The sequence below is a fragment of the Sus scrofa genome, chromosome 13 (assembly GCF_054392235.1).
Source record: "Sus scrofa isolate SSC_HxYL_T2T_F1_AM1 chromosome 13, Sscrofa_HxYL_maternal_Yorkshire_Landrace_v2.0, whole genome shotgun sequence".
NCBI lineage: Eukaryota > Metazoa > Chordata > Mammalia > Artiodactyla > Suidae > Sus > Sus scrofa.
The window spans coordinates 204569546-204588721 of NC_139395.1; the positions used below are offsets into that span (position 1 = coordinate 204569546).

Below are 19176 nucleotides of genomic sequence, written 5' to 3' on the forward strand. Positions count from 1 at the left end.
CTGGCTTGTAGGTGGCCACCGTCCCACTGTGTGCTTACATGACCTTTGCTTTGTATGAGTGTGGAGAAGGCAAGCTCTGGCGTCTCTTCCTCGGCTCACAAGCACACCTGCCCTATTGGTTTAAGACCCCACTCTGATGACCTCATTTAACCTTTATCACCTCTTCACAGGCTCTAGTTCCTAACACAGTCACATTGGGGCTTAGGGCTTCAACATACGAATCTGGGGGAGGGGAATTCACTCCTTGGCAATCCCTAATGGGGAAACATCATTATCCTCATTTTCCAGATGAGAAAATGAGGCACAGAGACGTTAATCCCCAGGTCCCAGAGCTAGAACCAGTCCGTTTGATGATTTCAAAAACCATTTATCTATCCACCATCGCTGTGTATCCCAATGTGAGACCTAATGTGAGAAAGGGAAATTTGGCCAGGCTTTGCAGGATATGACCCAACCCTGGGGGGATCATCATACCTTTCCCCACCACACACTTTGCCGCTCTTCTCCAGCTCCTGGTCCAGCGTGGATCTGGCAAGCAGGGAGAATGAACTTTTGGAGACACACACCTGGGGCAGAGCTGGGTTTGAATCGCTTTTTGACTTCTTACCATGACCTAAGACCAGGTGCTTCATCTCTCTGTGCCTCATCGGCCCTCCCTTATCGGATCACAGGGAGGACTGAAAGAATATATGGCAGGAGCTTTAGAACAGGGCCTGGCACAGAGTAAATGCATTATACATGCTATCTGCTATTAAGATCTTTTAATTACAGGGAAAAGGAAAATATATGCCTTAAGAAGAAAGGGTTTTTAAATGACCCCAAGTTCCTTAATGAACTGTAAATTAAGGACTATGTGATCTTCAGCTTCCGCATCATCAGGCACTCTAGAAACCAATTTTTTTTTTTTTTTTTTGGTCTTTTTGCCATGTCTAGGGTGGCTCCCATGGCATATGGAGATTCCCAGGCTAAGTGTTGAATCCGAGCTGTAGCTGCCGGCCTATGCAACAGCCACAGCAACGCAGGATCCGAGCCACATCTTCGACCTACACCACAGCTCACCGCAATGCTAGATCCTTAACCCACTGAGCAAGGCCAGGGATCGAACCTGCAACCTCTTGGTTCCTAGTCGGATTTGTTAACCACTGAGCCACGACGACAGGAACTCCTAGAAACCAATTTTTGGACATCAGCTAAATACAAACTAGCTTAAATATGTCTTGTTCCCCTCCTTTGGGATGGAGATCCAAGTATAGGAGACTTGAGCTGGAATCCAGCAGTGGCCCTGTCTTAACCCACAAAAAAGCATGAGTCACGTGGCTATGACGTCAAGTCCACTCCTGACTTCCCCGTCTTCTCCCCACCTCCTCCCTGCCCCTCAGATTCCTTTCTTCTTCCTCCTTAAGGTCTAAACGTTTATTGAACGGAGGCTCAAAACCGAGTTACTGAACTAGGCTTTCAGTAGTAGACACGTGTCATGTTTAAGATTTATTTTATTCATTTCCATCCATTGTGCCAAAGGACCTGCTCCAGGAAAATGCTCCCCTGTTGATAGGTGCGGGAGAGTAAAAGGGAGACGATGAAGCTAAATTAAAACTGAAGTCCTTTGTGCTCAGGGAATATGACCTTAGAGTGGGAGAGGGGCGGGGAGTGAGTAGAAAAGTCGGCGAAGCAAAAATAAGGAAGGTTGGGGCCCTGTAACCTAGCATCCTGAAATATCAGCGTAGGTAAGGTAGCAGGCAAGGCACGAATGCACTCAAAGCCCAGGTGTACTTCCCTCATCAAATGCTGGCTCCCGAAGGGTACTGAGGGGAGGGGTCACGCGGGGGGAGGGGGGGTGTCCCTGGATGGTTTTTTCCTCTTTAGGGACCTGCTTGCCGGATGATTCCGTCTCCCACTTGCTTCTCTTCGGCTCCTTCTTTCCCATCTGCCAGGGGAGCTTAAAGACATCTCTGCCGCCCAGTTACAAAAAGTGGCAACTTCCCCTCCGGCCCGCAGACTGATCGCTCATTTGAATGCGTTTCCTTTTCATTAAGAACAAAGGTTGGAGTCCGAGCCTCGCGGCGCGGCGGCCGGAAAGTACAAGATGTGTGTCGAGAGCAAACACACACACACACACACACACACACACACACAGAATGACCCACGAGAAAGGGAAAGGGGAAAACACCAATCCTGCGCTGGGCTTTTTCGACTTTTCCTTTAAAAAGAAAAAAGTTTTTCAAGCTGTAGGTTCCAAGAACCGGCAGGAGGGGGGCGAGGCGGGGTGGGGGGGTGTACAGAAAAGGCGCCTGGTCGGTTATGAGTCACAAGTGGGTTATAAAAGGGTCGCACGTTCGCAGGCGCGGGCTTCCTGTGCGCGGCTGAGCCGGGGCGCAGCGCGACGGTCCCATCGGGCGGCCTCCACCCTCGGGACGCGAGCGGAGCGCCGAGCCCAGCGGCGATCACGCGACGCGGGGAAGGAAGGAAGGTACGCCGGCTTTGCCCTCTGCTTCAAGGCGCTGTGGGGGACGCGGCGGGAGGGCGGCGGTTCCCGCGTCCCAACCCAGGCGCCGGGGGCGGGGGCGGCGCGCACGTGGCGCCGAGTGCCCCGCCCGGCCCTGCGCGCCCGGGAGCGCCGTCCGAGGGGCGCCGTCCGCGGGACGTCCACTGATCGTCGGGTCGCACGGAACCGGGTTTCTTCCGGGGAGAAGACGGTCGAGGGGGAGGAGGGGTCCTAAAGATCCGGGGCTCTGTTTATCGGCAAAGTCCCCTTAGTTGATAGGAAAGGTACCTCGGACATGGCCCTGGATGAGCTTAGCTAATGGAGCTGCGGGACAAGTGTTCAGAACGGATTGGAGGGACTGGGTGGATTGGATCAAGACGGACTGCCTTCAAGACACGACCCTTTTATATTTTCTTTCGCAAATTAATAGCATACCTTCATTTTATACAAGTTAGAGTTATAGCTTCTGAGTTATCAGTGTCTTTTAATAGACGTGAGGACTGAGCAGATGTTCCCTGAGCTTCTGTTTTCCTCTGCTTGCATTCGGCCTGGGTGCACTTTGGCAGAGCACGTTGGTTAGCTTTCTTTATTCCCGCAAAACCCCTGTGTGTGTCTGTCCTCCGCGTTTTACAGCTCCCAAGGGTGGACCAGGTCTTTTGAATTTTCTATCATCTAAAGCAGGCATTTTTGGAATGATTATGAGTAAAATTTAACCTGGAATTACTGAAGTTGACAGGTGACAAACTAGGAGCCAGACTCCAGTTCTTAAAAATGAGGGAACTGAGGACCAAAGAAAAGTGAAGTTACTTTTCCAGCATCACCACGGAATAGCTAAGATTCCGTGTGCTTTGAAGAGGTTAACCGTATCTAATGATACTCATAATTTCGTTTATATTTTGTATCAAATAGATGAGGTCAAGTGGAGGTACACTTTTCATATGACATTATGTAGAAAATTACATAAAGCCAAAGTCACTCTTTCTCTCCCTTCTCTCTGGACCTCTGTCATATGGCTTTAATGTAATGGACAGTCTAAAGAACTAGGGCATCTGAATGTTTGATAATCGTAGGACAAAGCTTTTAAAATTGAATATGTATGAAGTATTTAATTGCTTATTTATGTAAACAGTAATATAAGCTGTAAAGTTGTCAAGGCAATTCCCTGCCTATTGTTTGGTTTGATAATCTCAATAATAGGAAATTGGCAGGGTAGGTGTTATCCTCATTCTGCCCATGAAGACTTGTGGCTCAGAGAATTTATGTTTTCTCTGGTAAGATCACTGGGTCCTTAGTTTAAAGCCTGCTTTTAGCTAAGGCATCTGGGATGTTTGATGTTGGAGGTGGGGGCTTAGGGGGGCTGCAGACCAGGAGCCTTTTGACTCTCCACTTAGGCTGCTGTCCCTTCCACTTGCTGCCCCCCTAATTTCTTTCAGGGGACCAAAGCACATTTAGTAATGACTTCTGCTGCATGGATACTCGGTAAGGACCTGTAATGACCAAGTTCCCTCACATAGTGGGTTGGCTCCCCTGCCACAGGACCAAGCTTCCTAACCACATATATTAAGAAACTTAAGCATTGAGACCTACACTGTGTCAAGGCAGAACAGCCGCGTCTGCACACATTTTTATTCTTGTTTTTGCCTAACTAACCATGTGTAAAAAGGATAACATCTTGGTCTTTAAAAAAAAAAAAAAAAAAATCCCTGCGTGCCACGCTCTTTTGATGGCAAGCCCATCGGCATGTCTGCCTGTACCAGACACTATGCCAGGTACTGGAGAGGAGGCAGGTATATCTCAACCTCAGGAGTCTTAGAGGAAAGACTAACAGTCATTGCTGTGCAATTTGATATCGTTTCAATGGCAGTAACATAAATACTTAAACTAGTTAGAATGTGCTGTGAATTTTGTCATCCTTTACTTTCCAGTTGCAAACATGGAAAATTAATAATCTTCATCTTTCTGTGTAGCTCATCAAATTACTCTTCTGTGAATCAAAAAACAAAGCCTCCCCAAAAAGCCCTAGGTTTTAACTTTTGAAAAGGTTTTTCATCAGCTATTTTATGTCCTAAGATCTACTGTTCAATTGAAAGATGTTTCATATTAAAGTTCTTAACTCTTTTTTTTTTCCCTAACTCAAATCTAATGTAGGTTATGTATGCTTTTCCCAGATTTTTTTTTTTTTTTTTCATGTACTTGTTCACACAGTTTGCATTCAGTGTCAAGAAGCTCCAGGCTTCCCTGAATCTCAGCCTCAACTCTCAACCCTACTGGGGTGGAGTTTCTTAATCTCTGTTCTAAACCCAGTAGGGAAGTTCCCCTTGTGGCTCAGCTGAAACAATCCAACTAGTATCCATGAGGGTGTGGGTTCCATCCCTGGCCTCACTCAGTGGGTTAAGGATCTAGCTTTGCCATGAGCTGTGATGTAGGTCACAGACGCAGCTCAGATCCCGTTGCTGTGCCTGTGGCACAGGCTGGCAGCTGTAGCTCCAATTCAACCCCTAGCCTGGGAACTTCCACATGCCGCAGGTGTGACCCTAGAAGAAGGAAAAAAAAAAAAAGTTAAACAGCTTGAGCAGCAGTGGAGACTGGTGTGGGACTCTACCTTGCACGTGGATTGAGCACCTCTGTCTTTACTAGCTGGCATTTCTACAGTTTTGTGAAAGCAATGGCTAGTGCTTAGCCGAAGCTATTATTTTTAATACCTTTACTGCTTTGATGTTAGGCTTCCAGCCTACAGTGCAGAAGCCTGCTGTTGTGGAAGGAGCACCAGCCTGGGAACCATGCAGGTTTCTAAGTCCCAGCTCTATGCAAATCCCTATGCCTCATTCTTCTCACCTCTAAAATGGTGGGCTGGGACTGAGTCATTTCCAAAGTCTCTTAAACTGATGCAATTCTATGATTCCAGTGTGACTACCACTTCACTTTCATATATCTCCTAAGACACAGCTGGACTCAGTGAATTCATTTCCTCTATCGCCAGAGAGAGTCAGAGTAAGTATCAGTAAAATTGACTAGAGAATGTATATGTCTTTCACTGAATTAACTGTCTTCAAAACTGTCATGCATTGGCTGAAATTGGGTAGAGTAAGAAATTGTGAAAACATTTTTTCTCAAGAAAATACATTAAAGTTTTAAAAGCCTCTCTTTATCCCACACTTTGACTATATCATTAACTGCTTGCGGCAGTTTTTTTGTTTGTTTTTGTTTGTTTTTTTTGTGGCCGCCCCTATTGCATATGGAAGTTCTCAGGCCTGGGATCAAATTTGAGCTGCAGCTGCAATCTACACCATAGCTGCAGCAACACCAGATCCTTAACCCACTGCTCCAGGCTGGGGATGGAACACCTCCAGAACTGCTGCAGTCAGATTTTTAACCTACTGCACCAAAGCAGGAACTCCTGGAAATGCAGCATTTTTAATTTGTTCACTGCTCCGCACACTCACTCACAACTCCAAGACTCACATCAATGTGGAAAACACTTTGAACCAAAAGGCACAGTTCCCAGCCTTATGCAAAATGACACATTAGCCAGAGAATGAGGTTTAACCTCGGTCAGGTGGCAGGGCACAAGACAGACTGTGAATATCTGTGCTAATTCTGAAACAGTATAAATTCCTGGCCGTCTTAACAAAATACAGTGCTCTTTTATGTGGCTGCGCACAGTCAGGCCAGTATCATGGTTCAGAGCATGGATGCTGGTGCCAGGTTGCCGGGGTTGGTCAGCATTTCAAGCTTGGGCAGATGATTTCACCTGCCTGCACCTCCATGTCCCCAGGTGTGAATGAGCAGGAGGATAATACGCCCTGCAAAAGATTTTAAGAGGAATACGCCAGTTGGCGAACATGGAGAAGTAAAACTGGTGTGTGGCCCGGAGGGTGCCCTATGTGAGTGTTTGCTATTGTTATGAATACATTTATGATCTTGTATATTTCAGGAACCCAGTTTGGAAAGTGAGACACAAAAATCAGTCTGAGAAAGTAAAGTTTATACGTACAAAGTGGTCTCAAAATTCTTAACAAGGTAAACCGTTGTTTGGTTTTAAAGAGCTTTTAACAGTCTCAGAATGCATTTTTCTCCTGAGCCCAAAGAAAAACCAATAAAACACTTTAGAAAATTAGTTCCATTGTGGTATACCTTTTAGCAGTTACTTATGACTTAGAGATTAGGATCCCAAAGGATTATTTGGCTTATCCAGGTTTTTTCATAACCTCTAATTTATATAATGATTCAGTCATACAATAGAGAAGGGACCTTGTCTTAAACTTTTAAAACAAGTGCAACATGGAGTAGAAGTACAGGGACAGGCACTCAGCAAGTATTCATGACTGATGTCATTAGCACCATGGCTCGGATCCATCATGGTTATGAGCCTGGTACCCAGCAAATGCTTTACATTCGCTGGGTCACTTCATCTTCACAGCAACCTTTTGTGTAGGCTCCATCATTATGTCCATTCTTAGGGAAGCAATTAAAACTTAATGAGGTCAATTAAATGACCAAGTACCACACAGCCTGTAGCGTGGCTGAGGTCAGGAATGGAACCCAGGCTGGCTGAAAACAACTGAGCGATAACACCCCAGACTTTTCTCTTAGAGTCAGTCACTGTTACCCTCTGCCACATTTGCTTTATTGCTCTCTGTCCCTATCCATCTCTCTCTCTCTCTCTGTCTGTATCTATAAGCAGACCTGGCCTCTTACCTCTAAATTCTTTGGCATATATTTCCTAAGACTAAGAACATGCTCCTACACAATGAACACCCATGATTATGCCATCCATGTGTGGTTCAAAAAGAAAAAGAAAACAGGAATGGAAGCTACTTTTTATCCATAACTTCAGATGATTATATCTGATGGAATTCTCCAGCTTTATCCCACAATGATTATACCTGGTGGACTGAGATCCAAGCCTAGAATGCTCTGAATGTTAACGACCCATTACCAATCTGGAAAACCAACACAGCTCATTGATCTATTTACACATTTATAAGCTCTTACTGCACTACCTCTCCAAGAATCTGCATATTAGTTAAATTTTACTGAAATGCGCTAATGCCAAAGCCAAGCCAGCTGTGCAGACAGGGATGCCTTTGGAGGGTCTCAAGGGTTTACCGAGGGTGAGCCATGTGTCAGGTATAGAGGGGAGACCTAGTCCCTGCCCTCAAGCACACCTCAGCACTAACCAAGGAGACAACCCCAGTGCAGTGTAAGGAGTGCTCCCGCAGAGCATGGAGAAAGGACTGGTTGACCACCTTGGGGGTGACAGTGGGAAGGGTCATATCAGAAGACAAAGCGAACCCAGCCTCGAGCAGTTTGTTCTCTGCCAGGGAAAAAGAAGGCAAAGTGGACACAACTGTGTTTTAGGAGCTATTTGCAGTAGGTCTCTCTGAAGCCTAAGAGTGTGTTTGAGATTATGTCTAGAGATGACTTTGTGTGGAGCCACAGACACGACCCTCATCTGAGTACAATGCTGTGGGGTGTAAGAGGGAAATGGGATGGTGTTTGCCTTCTAACAGGGGAGCCTATACATGAGGCATCTTAAGAAAACCAATTTTTAAACAGGCAAAACCAAACTGTTTCCAGAACTTTCTCAGTTTGTCTCACATCATTCTCGGTGCACAAAATTTTCCTTGCCATGCTGGCATTGTCGAAATAGAAATTTATGAACTGTGGCTTTTGGAAATAGAAAGGCTGATTTTTCCTGTAATGCCAGACATAAGGGACCCTATACATGTAACTAACAAATAGCTTACACATAATAAGTTCCAAAGGAGGCATTTTATTAAAATTCAGTGTGGAGAATAAGCACTGTGAACTCACAGAGGGGGCCTCCTAGAAGAGGCAACACTTAAAGGATGGCAAACACTCAGAGCTGATAACTGCCACCACTTTCCCTTTTTCCTGTGGGGCAGAGTGCGGGGAGCAGAGAGAAAAGAGATTGAAAATAAATTATAAATGAAAAAGAGAAAACTATCACAAAAATTCTCTTCTGGACATGTGATACTTTAAAGTTTAATCGTCAGGTAGGTGGAAAACCTTTTGTGTAAATGTGAAAGAAGAATGAATGGCCATGATTTAAAGCAACAGAATGCATCTCCCCCAAGTGCTCTCCTTCCCAACACTTGTTTTATCCGTGTTAGTTCAAAAACATTTTCCTGGAGTTTCAGGCCTGCGGCTGCGCCAGTGTAAAGTCAGGGTGCAGAGGAAGTCCCCCTCTGTGATGCCTGGGTCCAAGAGGGGGAACTGGACTGGGGCTGGCTCTCCACCTACTTCTGCTTACTCTACAGATTGATTCAGGGGTGTGTGTGTGGGGGGATATTTCTAACCTGTTTTTTTTTCCACAGCCTTATCTGAAAAGTGAAGGTATTAATCACTGTCCCTAACAGAACTGGTGGGACGGTTACTTCTCTTGTAAATAAGTTCCAAAGGAGCTTAAGTAAAAAACTTCCTGGTTTTCAAATTAGGGAAAGCAGAATAATTCTCCAAAGCCAGTATGCTTTCTCGTTTGCCCATGCACGATTAAACGGTCACTCAACGCAATGTCTCCATAGTGAGCCTGTGTATGCACATTGGTTTTCTTCTGAGAAAGTTCAAAAATAAGTCATACCTAGTTTTCTGTGTCAATATCATTATCGGTATATATCTTTAAAAACACTCAAAATGCAGAAAAGTATTGTCTGTTAAAGCTGTTTCATGTGCAAACCAGTCTTTTCAATAAGGAACTCATAATTTAGACAAAGTAGGTGTTTAAAGAATTCTTTCAACTACTAAGAAGAGGGGTGTTTTGTTAGATTTTTATGGAAGTAAATGAAATATCATAACATAGGGAGTTTATAATTTTTTTCCTCAGCAATGGCTTTATTCATGGAACTTCCCTTAAATGTAAAGTTAATGATATGAAAGGTTAATGATATGAAAGGTAATTTTATCATTCATCAAGAGGTCAGGATATGGGTTATTTCTACAGAACAGTTCATCTTATTTTTAGGAGATAGCCATTTGTGTGCTTTTGTCATCCCAGTTAGTTACCATCTTAATCAGTAGCAGGTCACACTGGCAGTCCCTCTTTAATGATGGAACTCATGTGGATTCAAAAAGAAGATAATCTTCTTTGCCCCATTTCTTTATAGCACACAAGTTGACTTAACTCTAAAATCAGTTACTGACGTGTAACACAGAATAATCATATTCTACAGAAAATGTGATTTAAAAAAAAAAAAACAAACCACAAATAAACACCCTTTAGAAAACCAGTCATTTGAATTATATCTTTCTACCACAGAATGCTGAAGGTCCTTATGAGAAATTCCTGAGAAAATTAAACATTTTACATGTGGTTTTATATCACATACAAGTTGAAACACAGAGGACTAAACTCAAACTCAAGCGATACTGTTTTAAATTCTTAATTTGTAGCTGTTTTAGGCTGGATGTGAAAAGGATGAGTTCTCAGAAGATTTGGGGTGTACCCTCATCCTTCCTCTAAATCACTCCTTATCCCCATTAAAACTTACCCACCCCATCCTCCCTCCTCTGTTCTAGATCTCTCCTTTCAAAGATAACTAGCCAAATGAACATAATAAACAAGTCCAAGCAGTTGGAGGGGCGGCCGCCACCCCACCGTCTCCAAATAACTGATTCGCATTTCCGAGACGGTTCACCTGAAGCCTTGCCTGCCACCTTGGTTCTCCCACCTGAAGGAGATGGTTCTAATGGTAAGAAATTCAGACTAAGTAGAAGGGAAGGGAAGCACTAAGACAGAGGTACAATTTCCCAAGATGAACAATAAGCAGAAACTTTCTCAGGATCTTGATTTTTACAGGCCTTCTTTCATCTTCCCTGCTTGGTTTTAGGACCTCAATCAAAACAGCCAACTTCAGAATTTAGGGAATTAGAGCTAAGTTCTGATGGGAAAGCCCAACACTGTTTTCTTATGCAATTTAGATGCTAGTGAATGGATCCAAATAGAAATTCACATTGAATTCCATTTTAAGGATTATGTTTTTTACTGGTACACAAACAATGTAAATAAACATGGGGAAATAGTTAAAGGGAGCCACCTAAACTTAATCATTTTAATTTTCAAAAGCATAGTTACCTTCCTTTTCATCTATTAAAATGGCTTTGGAGCTAGAATGCACCTGGCTTCATCAACATAGGATCATGCCTTTCAGTAGAAATAAGTGTATATTCACTTCTTAGCAACAAATTAATAGTTTCCAAATATTTGTACCTTTCAAGGTGAATAAAGTCAAGGCTCTCTCACCATGGCTTGGTTATAAGGGTCAACCACTGTGACTCTTTTCTTTTTAAAGAAAACGCTATAGCATGCAGTTCTTTTGGTATGCAAATGAGTGGCTGGTGCTGAAAATAAGCAGCAAAATAAGAAAAAATATATATATATATAATTGTGGAAGGATCTAACTTATGACTCATGTGTGAAGAGATCCTTAGTGACAAACTTAACACATATTTTACTGATAACATCTTTCCTGGCAAATCAGTAAGGTAAAAGGGTATATTCAAATCATATGGTCCCCTCTCTAAAAAAATTATCCTTCAGAAAAGCATAATTTAAGGAGATTTTCCCCAGAGTGCTGCCTTCGGCTTAGTTCTATCTGAGGAAGACTAGGTCTGCCATGTAAGGAAAGGAATCTATTGTTATTTACTAGTACATCTAGTTCTTCATTTGGGTAGATTTTTATTCACAGTAAGAAGGAATGGTTTTGACCCCCAATTCCTGAGAACTAAATTGTTAAGAACTACATTTAACTTGGAACCTATCTTCGGCTACTGAAAAGAACTGTGCTACAGTCAAGTTTACATTCACAATAGCTATTTCATGCTGTGGGCCTAAAAGTACTATGGAGCGAGAGGGCTTGAAGTATGTCTTTCAGAACTGCCAAAGTCAAGAAGACCCTCACTCTAATTTGTATTGAATAACCCATATCCATTTTTCTGCACTGCTGTACACTACACATGATGCTTGCTAGTTTTAGGAAGTGGTTAGCAGCTATAGCTGTTGATTGCTGGGTCTGTAACTTTGTATAATTCTTCTCCTACCACATTACCAGCTGGCTGGCTGTACAGATTCCAGAAGAAGCCACTTTTTTATTACCTCGTGACATCACTCTGTGCCCAATGCCTTGGCTAATAGACTAGCCTTTGTTGTCTGTGATCATGGATTTCCACTCACAGAGCAGTTGTCATTGGTTAGCTGGGGTCCTCTTTGCAAACCCAGGCCAAAACATCAAAAGGGGAGCACAGCTTCAACACTGGTGGGCCCTTCTAATGTCTAAACGTCTGACTCTACTTGCTATTCTGCAATAATTTTGCCTTTATTCTGTTTGCTGGGGTTTTTGTTTTTCATCTCTCATTATATTTTTAATGAGATTTAAGATTGTGTAGTGTATTTAGACAAACTGCTCATTTTGTGCCATTTTAGGAGAACCTGAGGAATCAGGCCCGAGAAGTTTGTCTAGATAACATAGTACCATGGTTTCTGAGCATTGAGAACAAAAGGGGACCTATATGATGTTTTTATTTCAGCACATCTTTTGTGTTTGAGCCAATAATAATTAAAAAAAGGCTGTTAGAGTTTTTAATAAAATAGAGCACATTATGAAAAACACTGTCATTTTTCTGAGCACTCTAATCAGGCAATTGTGAAAAGATGAGAGAAAAAAAATTATTATATTAAATGTATTTCTCTTAATACCTGTGCTCAGATGTCACCTTTACAAAACAGGAGTAAAATTTATGAGTAGAACAGTATGCAAGCCATTCACCTTAAATACGAATTAGAAAAAAGCTCTTTAAGAGAAGGTTAAGTTATAGGGCTGGAGGAACTAACATAACCAAGCATTTCCTGTGTCCAAGACTGTGGAGGGAGAAAAAAGTCCTTATTTTGACAATCTTTATTGACCGAAAGTCTGTAAAAATAAACTAAAATCCTGCATTGACATCATTCACTTCAGAGCTCTTCATCATTAAATGAATTCATCTCAGAAAACAGCCGAGTTAAAGAAAAAAGGTACTCTCAGTAAGAATGACAAATTTCCTTGGTTTGGAAATTTCCAAACCACGATATTCTGCCCTCTCAAAATATATTCATTGGGGAATTTTTAACTTGTGATACACTTCTTTTGAACTTAATCACAATTTTACATCTAGCTGGTTTCATGATTAAATAAAAGAGAAGGTGATTCCCCTTTTGCACTAAAGGAGACCACACACTAACTTCTAGGTTCTTCTATAGTAACACCGAAACCAGAAGCTTGTGGGAGAAATGTCACTTTATCTGAGAGAGTAAAATCAGGCTCTAACAGGAAGTAGCAAATTCATCTCTTTCTTTTTTAATCCACTCCTCTGCTCAAGACAAGTAGTTTGAAACCAAGCACTCTGTAAGTCATACTTCCTTTACGTAGATCAAAACCAAAGCCACTGTAGTGCTTTCCCCTAAGGAATCTCTAAATAGAAGATGATATAGGCAGTTTACAATGGATTCCTTTGTAGGCAAGACCTCCCCTGCCTATGCCACATCTTCTGAAAAAAATAAAATAAAGGTAAAACCTCAACTATTTATTACAGCATGAAAATCTACTCCAAACTCTACCTTTGTAAAGCAAGTTAATTTCAGTTTTAATCTTTATGAATCATAAAGTATTATTTTTAATATTCTGGCCTTTCACATCAATTACCTTGTGTCCAGGTGAGATATAAATCAGAAAAGGTAGCGCTCTATCAGAACACAAGGTCTCCCCTCTGCGTTTTAGCATTTGGGGACTTGCAAGAGTGGTTTCATTTTTGTTTTAAAGATGGTACGTATGAGTAAATCATCCAAAGCAACTGCAGGATAGAATTTAAAACATAAGAATTCTACAAGTCTTCAGATACAATGTGAGGTAAAAATGTCATCATTTAATTGCCAATTTCTCTACCCACTTCGACAAATGACTGACTAGGATTTAATGAGCTCTTTCCCTTTAAAAAAAAAAAAAAAAAACATATTTTTTGCTTTCAGATTTATATTCTGTCACTCCAGCTTTATAACTGTATGTGTGTACGCAACCATTTCTCTCTCTCTTGCAGGTGGTGCAAACCAGGAAGGGGAAATCTGTGGTTTACGTTCTCTGTGTCTCATCCCTCTCGGAGAGCTGGAGGCTTGCTGGAGGCTATATGCTGTTAATGCTAATTGTGATAGGGGTTTTTACCTCCGTCTGACTCCTACATGTTAGCATTAACAGGGTATGATGCCTGTTACTAGCATTCACATGGAACAAACTGCTGCTGTGGGAGGATGACAAAGAAGTGTGAGTCACCCTGCTGGATAAACTCAGACTTTAAGCTTTATTATTTTTTGTTAATCATAATCTGGTCACTGGGATGTTCCACCTGATAGTAAGTCTTTAAGAATAAGGTCTTGTAAAAGATTTATCAACGGTATCCTGAAAGCAAACTTTTTTACTTTAATCCTTAAGCCCACATTTTTTTTAAAAAAATCTTTAATGGAAAATGTATTCCTGTCCTTTTTAATTCACAGTTATGGTTTGTTCATTATAACTGTTTATAAACACTTTGAATAATTTAACTAGAAAGAAATATAAACACATTCTGAGTATCTTTGCAGTTAAAAATTAGGACTACTATCCACTAATTAATCATGGATTGTTGGGAAATATGTTCAAAAAGATTTAGAAATTGGTATTTCCCCCATGTAACAATTCTATTTAGACAACTTCAGTTTCAAATGGATACTTTTATATGAATCTTAAAGTAGACTTGAAAGGCTATGGCAATTAGTTTTTAAAAAATGAAAGATTTCATTCTTTTTTATGGCTGAGTAGTATTCCATTGCATATATATACCACATATCCTTAATCCACCCATTCGTCTGTCGCTGGACATTTAGGCTGTTTCCATTTGCAGCAACATGGATGCAAATAGAGATTCTCATACTAAATGAAGTTAAGTCAGAAAGATAAAGACAAATTCCATATGATATCAGTTATATGTGGACTCAAAAATATGGCACAAATGAACCTATCTACAAAACAGAAACAGACCCACAGACATAGAGAATAGACTTGTGGTTGCCAAGGGGGAGGGAAGAGGGAGTGGGATGGATGGGCAGTTTGGGGTTAGTAGATACAGACTATTACATTTAGATTAGATGGGCAATGAGGTCCTACTATTCAGCACGGGGAACTATATCCAGTCTCTTGGGATAGACCATGATGGAAGATAATATAAGACAAGGAATGAATATATACATATGACTGGGTCACCTTGCTGCAATAGCAGAACTTGCCACAACGTTGTACATCAACTATACGTTAATAAAAAAATCAAAAAGATTTTTTAAACTTAGTACAGTTAATGACATGTGAGAACCAATCCATCTTTTCCCTACAAGATAACAAAGATTTGATCAAAAAAAATCTCTTATTTGAAATTAAGTCCCAAAACTATGTTCAAATTCAATAGCTTAGCCGTTAGGTCAGAAAATCCACCTCTCCTCTTCTCAGCTTGTTTATTGTCCCACAGAATGGGCTAATACTTAACAGAGTTGGTATGAGGCTTACGTGAGATGGAGAACTATTTTGTAAAATATGAAGTATCAATGTTAATATATTAATAATATATTAACGTTATAGTCAAATTAATCCCCCCTCTTTGTTAGAGAAAAACTAATGATTTGATCCACAGAATTTTTCAGGTCTGGATTTCTATGCCATTTTTCTCCAGAGTTATAGAACTGTACCACTTACAAATACATAGCTAATTGTAATCAGCATCTTTAATGTGTGTTTGTGTTAGCAACTCTTCTCAATGTTTTGTCAAACAAGTTATGTGCACTGAAACCAAATAAATCACTTGAGTGGTTGATTTAAAATAATTTTTTGTTATGGCCTTTTTTCTTTTGCATCATACAAATTATAATTTCAGAAGTTATTTACACACACACACACACACAAAGACAATGGGAAAAAATTATGAGACCTCTAAGGGGAACATTGCTGACTCTTAGGACACAGTATTCTCATGTGGGGGCATCCCCCCCCCGGCCTATCCCCCATCTCTGTTCAGGTGGTCTGTGCTGCCAAAATAAATTCCTCCTCTTGACCCTGGAAGGAACACGTGGCTCCAGAGAGCCTCCATGTAGGTACATCACAATAAGGCATGTTTCCTGGGACTATTCATTTCATCTGCACTGCTTGTCTTCTAGAGGAGTCCTTACTCTGAGTCCCAGTTCTTCCACACCCTGCTTGCAGCACCTACAGCCACGGAGTCTCAGTGTGTTAGCCCTGGAATACGCTAATCCAGTATTACCTTCCTGCTGTTACAATGAAAAGCTATGTACATCGAAAAGGCAGATTAAGAAAAACTGCTGTGAAATGATTTGTTTGAAGAGCGACAGACCACTCTATATGAAACTAAAGGGAGTTTTACTTAATCTAAGTCTCAGTTTCTTCATCAGTAAAACAATGAATGTATTTCATAAGGATGGCAGGCTGAAATGAAAACAGTATTTCTGAAAAGCATGGTGTCTGCTCTGCAATAAGTGTTAAGTAAACACTAGCTTTAAAAGTTTTAAATTTCTAAATCAAGTGACCTACCCTACCCTAGCAGATCTCTCCAAGGACACAGCAGCTCCAATCTAACCATAATCCCAGGATGACAACCCAGGGAACCTGAATAATGCCACTGTCACTGGGTTTTCTCTTAGCCCAACTCTCTTAGGCCTCTAGTGCCTGACCTCATGGTCTTAGACGGAGTCCTCCTGACCAATATATTTAGTCATTTCAAACATTCTTGGAACATGAGTAAGACTGGGGGTGTGTTTGGGTTGGAGGAAGAGGTAAGTGGCAAGGAAGTGAGTGTGTGTGTTGAAGTGACAAACTAAGAGTGGCTAAAGGGAACGTGGGCTCTGGGATAGATGGTGAAGGGAAAAGGACCTCAGTTTGGTACACAGAATAACAGAACTGTGTGAAGCACTACATTATGCAGGACCTGATTTATTTAATTACAAAAAAAAAACCCTGAAGAATGAGGGTTGTCTAGGATCTGACTCACTTCCCCAGAAAGTTGTTACAGTAGAGATCAGGCTTTTCTTCTTCACTGTCACCAGCTGGATAGACCCAGAAACTTAAAACAAAGGGGGGAAAAAGAGAAGAATAAGGAAAAAAGTGAAATGAGGAGAATAAGGAACTTATATAAAACTGGAGTATTAGAATTTTTCCAAAAATGGAGATGACCAGGACTTTGTTCGAAGGTTAGGAAACTTGAAGAATAAAAAAAGCTTGAAGGAAATAGAGAGCCCATAAATGCGAAGCACTCAAAAAAGGCTGACCCATTATGTGGTTCTCCAGAAAACTGAAACGAATAGATGAAATCTGCATGTAACAGTTCAGCTTTCCACTTAGGATTTCATATTTTGTCATATGCAATACGGAGAAGGAAATAATGCATACGTAAAAGATTTGTTGTTGTTGTTGTTACTATTGTGTTTTAACTAATCTAAGAGTTCCAGTATTAGTCTTCAACCGGCTAACACATATACATCCCTAACCACTTAAGTAATGATTTTTCTAGGTGGATTTCTCAAATGTCATTCCATGCCAACGATGTCTTCCCTAGGTTGGATCACTCTTCCACCCTTCTTTGCACAGCTCAGCGATTTCTCGGGTCACTAGCATTTAACACACTGTATCCCACTTTGTTTTCATATGGGAATGACTGAACTAGAGCAGGTGGTACCCTAGGGCCCATCCACCTTTTCGCCTACCCATATCCTGCTCACTGTTCACCAACTTAATCACCATTATCATTCCAAGGCGAAACCTAAAAACAGAACTCGGCTTAAATATACCATGACCCAGGAACTTCCACATGGCACAAGCTGGGCCAAATAGATAAATAAATAATGATGAATACAGTGAACATTTCACTTTATACTGACAGGTTCAAAGAGATGATCTGGAGGATATAAAAGTTCATTACAGCAAATAAATGACTGGAACATGCTACATATAAATGATGAGCTAGGGCTGCAATTATCTCCTCAGAAACCTGTCAAGGTGCAGGCTCCCAGGCTCCCACCCCCAAGATTCTGATTCTGCAATGAGGCTGAGGAAAGTACCTTTTTACCAAGCTAGCCAGGTGATCCAGATGCAAGTGGTTCATAAACAAACTCTGAGAAACAGTGGTTTACATCCAGTGCTACATTGGTATAGCACCTAGGAATGGTGCTCGGCAGAAATCCTGGACACACAGGCACAGCGTGTTTACACACCATTCACTCTGTGTAGTGTGAGGTTCTGCAACCTGGGCTGACTAGTGAGATGCTCTTATTATTGACTTCTTTTGGGGATAAGCATCAATTAAATGTCAGGTCCCATCTTCCTTCCCAGCCAAAAACACCCTAACTGTCTCAATAAAATCCACCTGACTAGAAAGTCGCCCACTGAAACCAGTTCCCACCAGCTATGACCAATCAATGACCTTGTACTATCTAGGCCTAACCAATTAGCTGCTGCTTGGAGCAGTAGTTAGGGAAGGTCAATGAGGAGGACTTGGGTGCTCGGTCCTGCCAAAAGAGTGGGTTGGCTGACTAAGGAAACAAGCATGAACTGTCACTGCCACCCTATCTCACCTGCTCACTCGTGTGCTGTCAAGGCCTCAGCAATCTTTATTCCTAGGCTCCACTTAGGGAAATGCCATCCTTTCCCAAATGCTGACAGTTCAGCAGTTTCTGATCCCTTTGCCCATGCTGAGCACACAGGAAAAGAGCCCTGAAACAGTTGCACCCAAAAGTGATCTTTCTCCTCTGTTCTCCCAAAGTACAGTTTGTAGTTCTCCTAGAAAAGCGCTTCACACTGTGCCCCCTGTTATTTGCATAAGTGCTATCCTCTCTTCTAGATCATGAGCTCCCGTAGGAAAGAACTATCATTTTAAACACTTCAGTATTTCACTCAGCTCGGGCCCTTGCTCACACTTAAGTGAAATGGGAAAACGTACCCAAGTCTCCACTGACTTTGGAAATACAGTTTGTTATGCTATTGGAAATTGTCTGTACCTGGCATATGTGCATGTCCAGAAAAGCCTGGGGGACTGTTTTTCAAGTTGACTTATATGGACGCACTACAGACAACTCAGGCATCAATCTGGCTTTTCCTAAGTTCTGCAACTCAAGAAGGCAGTCTCCATATTCCTTTTAAGAAATTCCATTATTAAAAAAATCATATATGAAAATCTGTCCTTTTCCTCTCTTCAGGTAGGCTTGACATAATAACATCCAGCTTTGAGATCCCTTAGAAATAACACTGCAGTAGTAGCTGTCACTAAAAATAAATATTTTTCCTTTCTTTCTATATATTTGACTGTATGAAATCTAAAATCTAATTGGATAAATTTATCTTCAAAAGGATGTTGTCTATATTTGCCAAAACTTAAAATATACATACTCTTGGACCCGTAAGATCACCTATAAGAATCTGTATAACAGAACTATTGGCACACATGGAGCATCATATGTACAAGCTACTAACTGAAGCATTATTTTAACAGCAAAAACTTAAAATCAACTATCAACAGAGGACCGAATAAAGAATGGTACACCTTTCTTTAACACAAATAGGATAGTATATACTGAAAGGCTAGAAACAGAACATGCAACCCCTAAAATGAAAAGGAAA

At 41.4% G+C, this 19176-nt stretch overlaps 1 protein-coding gene and 1 non-coding gene across 4 annotated transcripts; both read left to right on the forward strand.

The window, feature by feature from the left end:
- Positions 1 to 1483: 1483 nt before the first annotated feature.
- On the forward strand, positions 1484 to 15377 carry LOC146397840 (uncharacterized). 3 transcript variants are annotated; one of them, XM_084991866.1, is made up of 4 exons: positions 1484 to 2225; positions 2340 to 2467; positions 10022 to 10194; positions 13571 to 15377. In XM_084991866.1, exons 1-4 carry the CDS (start codon positions 2013 to 2015, stop codon positions 13714 to 13716), a joined length of 660 nt encoding a protein of 219 aa, XP_084847992.1. In that variant the 5' UTR covers positions 1484 to 2012; the 3' UTR covers positions 13717 to 15377. The 3 variants fall into 3 exon arrangements, 2 of the variants coding, with proteins under 2 accessions (XP_084847992.1, XP_084847991.1); XM_084991865.1 differs by having other exon boundaries at positions 1484 to 2467; XR_014825103.1 differs by lacking the exons at positions 1484 to 2225; positions 10022 to 10194; positions 13571 to 15377 and adding an exon at positions 5388 to 9704 and having other exon boundaries at positions 2344 to 2467.
- Positions 13654 to 13734, forward strand: MIR155 (microRNA mir-155). Its single transcript, NR_038583.1, has one exon. It is a non-coding gene; the product is annotated as a microRNA mir-155 (primary transcript).
- Positions 15378 to 19176: the final 3799 nt, after the last annotated feature.

Excerpts from the sequence above, each read along its gene's own strand:
- LOC146397840 (XM_084991865.1), top strand. The coding sequence starts at position 2,013 with ATGCGTTTCCTTTTCATTAAGAACAAAGGTTGGAGTCCGAGCCTCGCG. Across the intron at positions 2,468-10,021 it reads GACGCGGGGAAGGAAGGAAG|ATCTCTCCTTTCAAAGATAA; the intron begins GTACGCCGGCTT and ends CCTCTGTTCTAG. Across the intron at positions 10,195-13,570 it reads TGAAGGAGATGGTTCTAATG|GTGGTGCAAACCAGGAAGGG; the intron begins GTAAGAAATTCA and ends TCTCTCTTGCAG.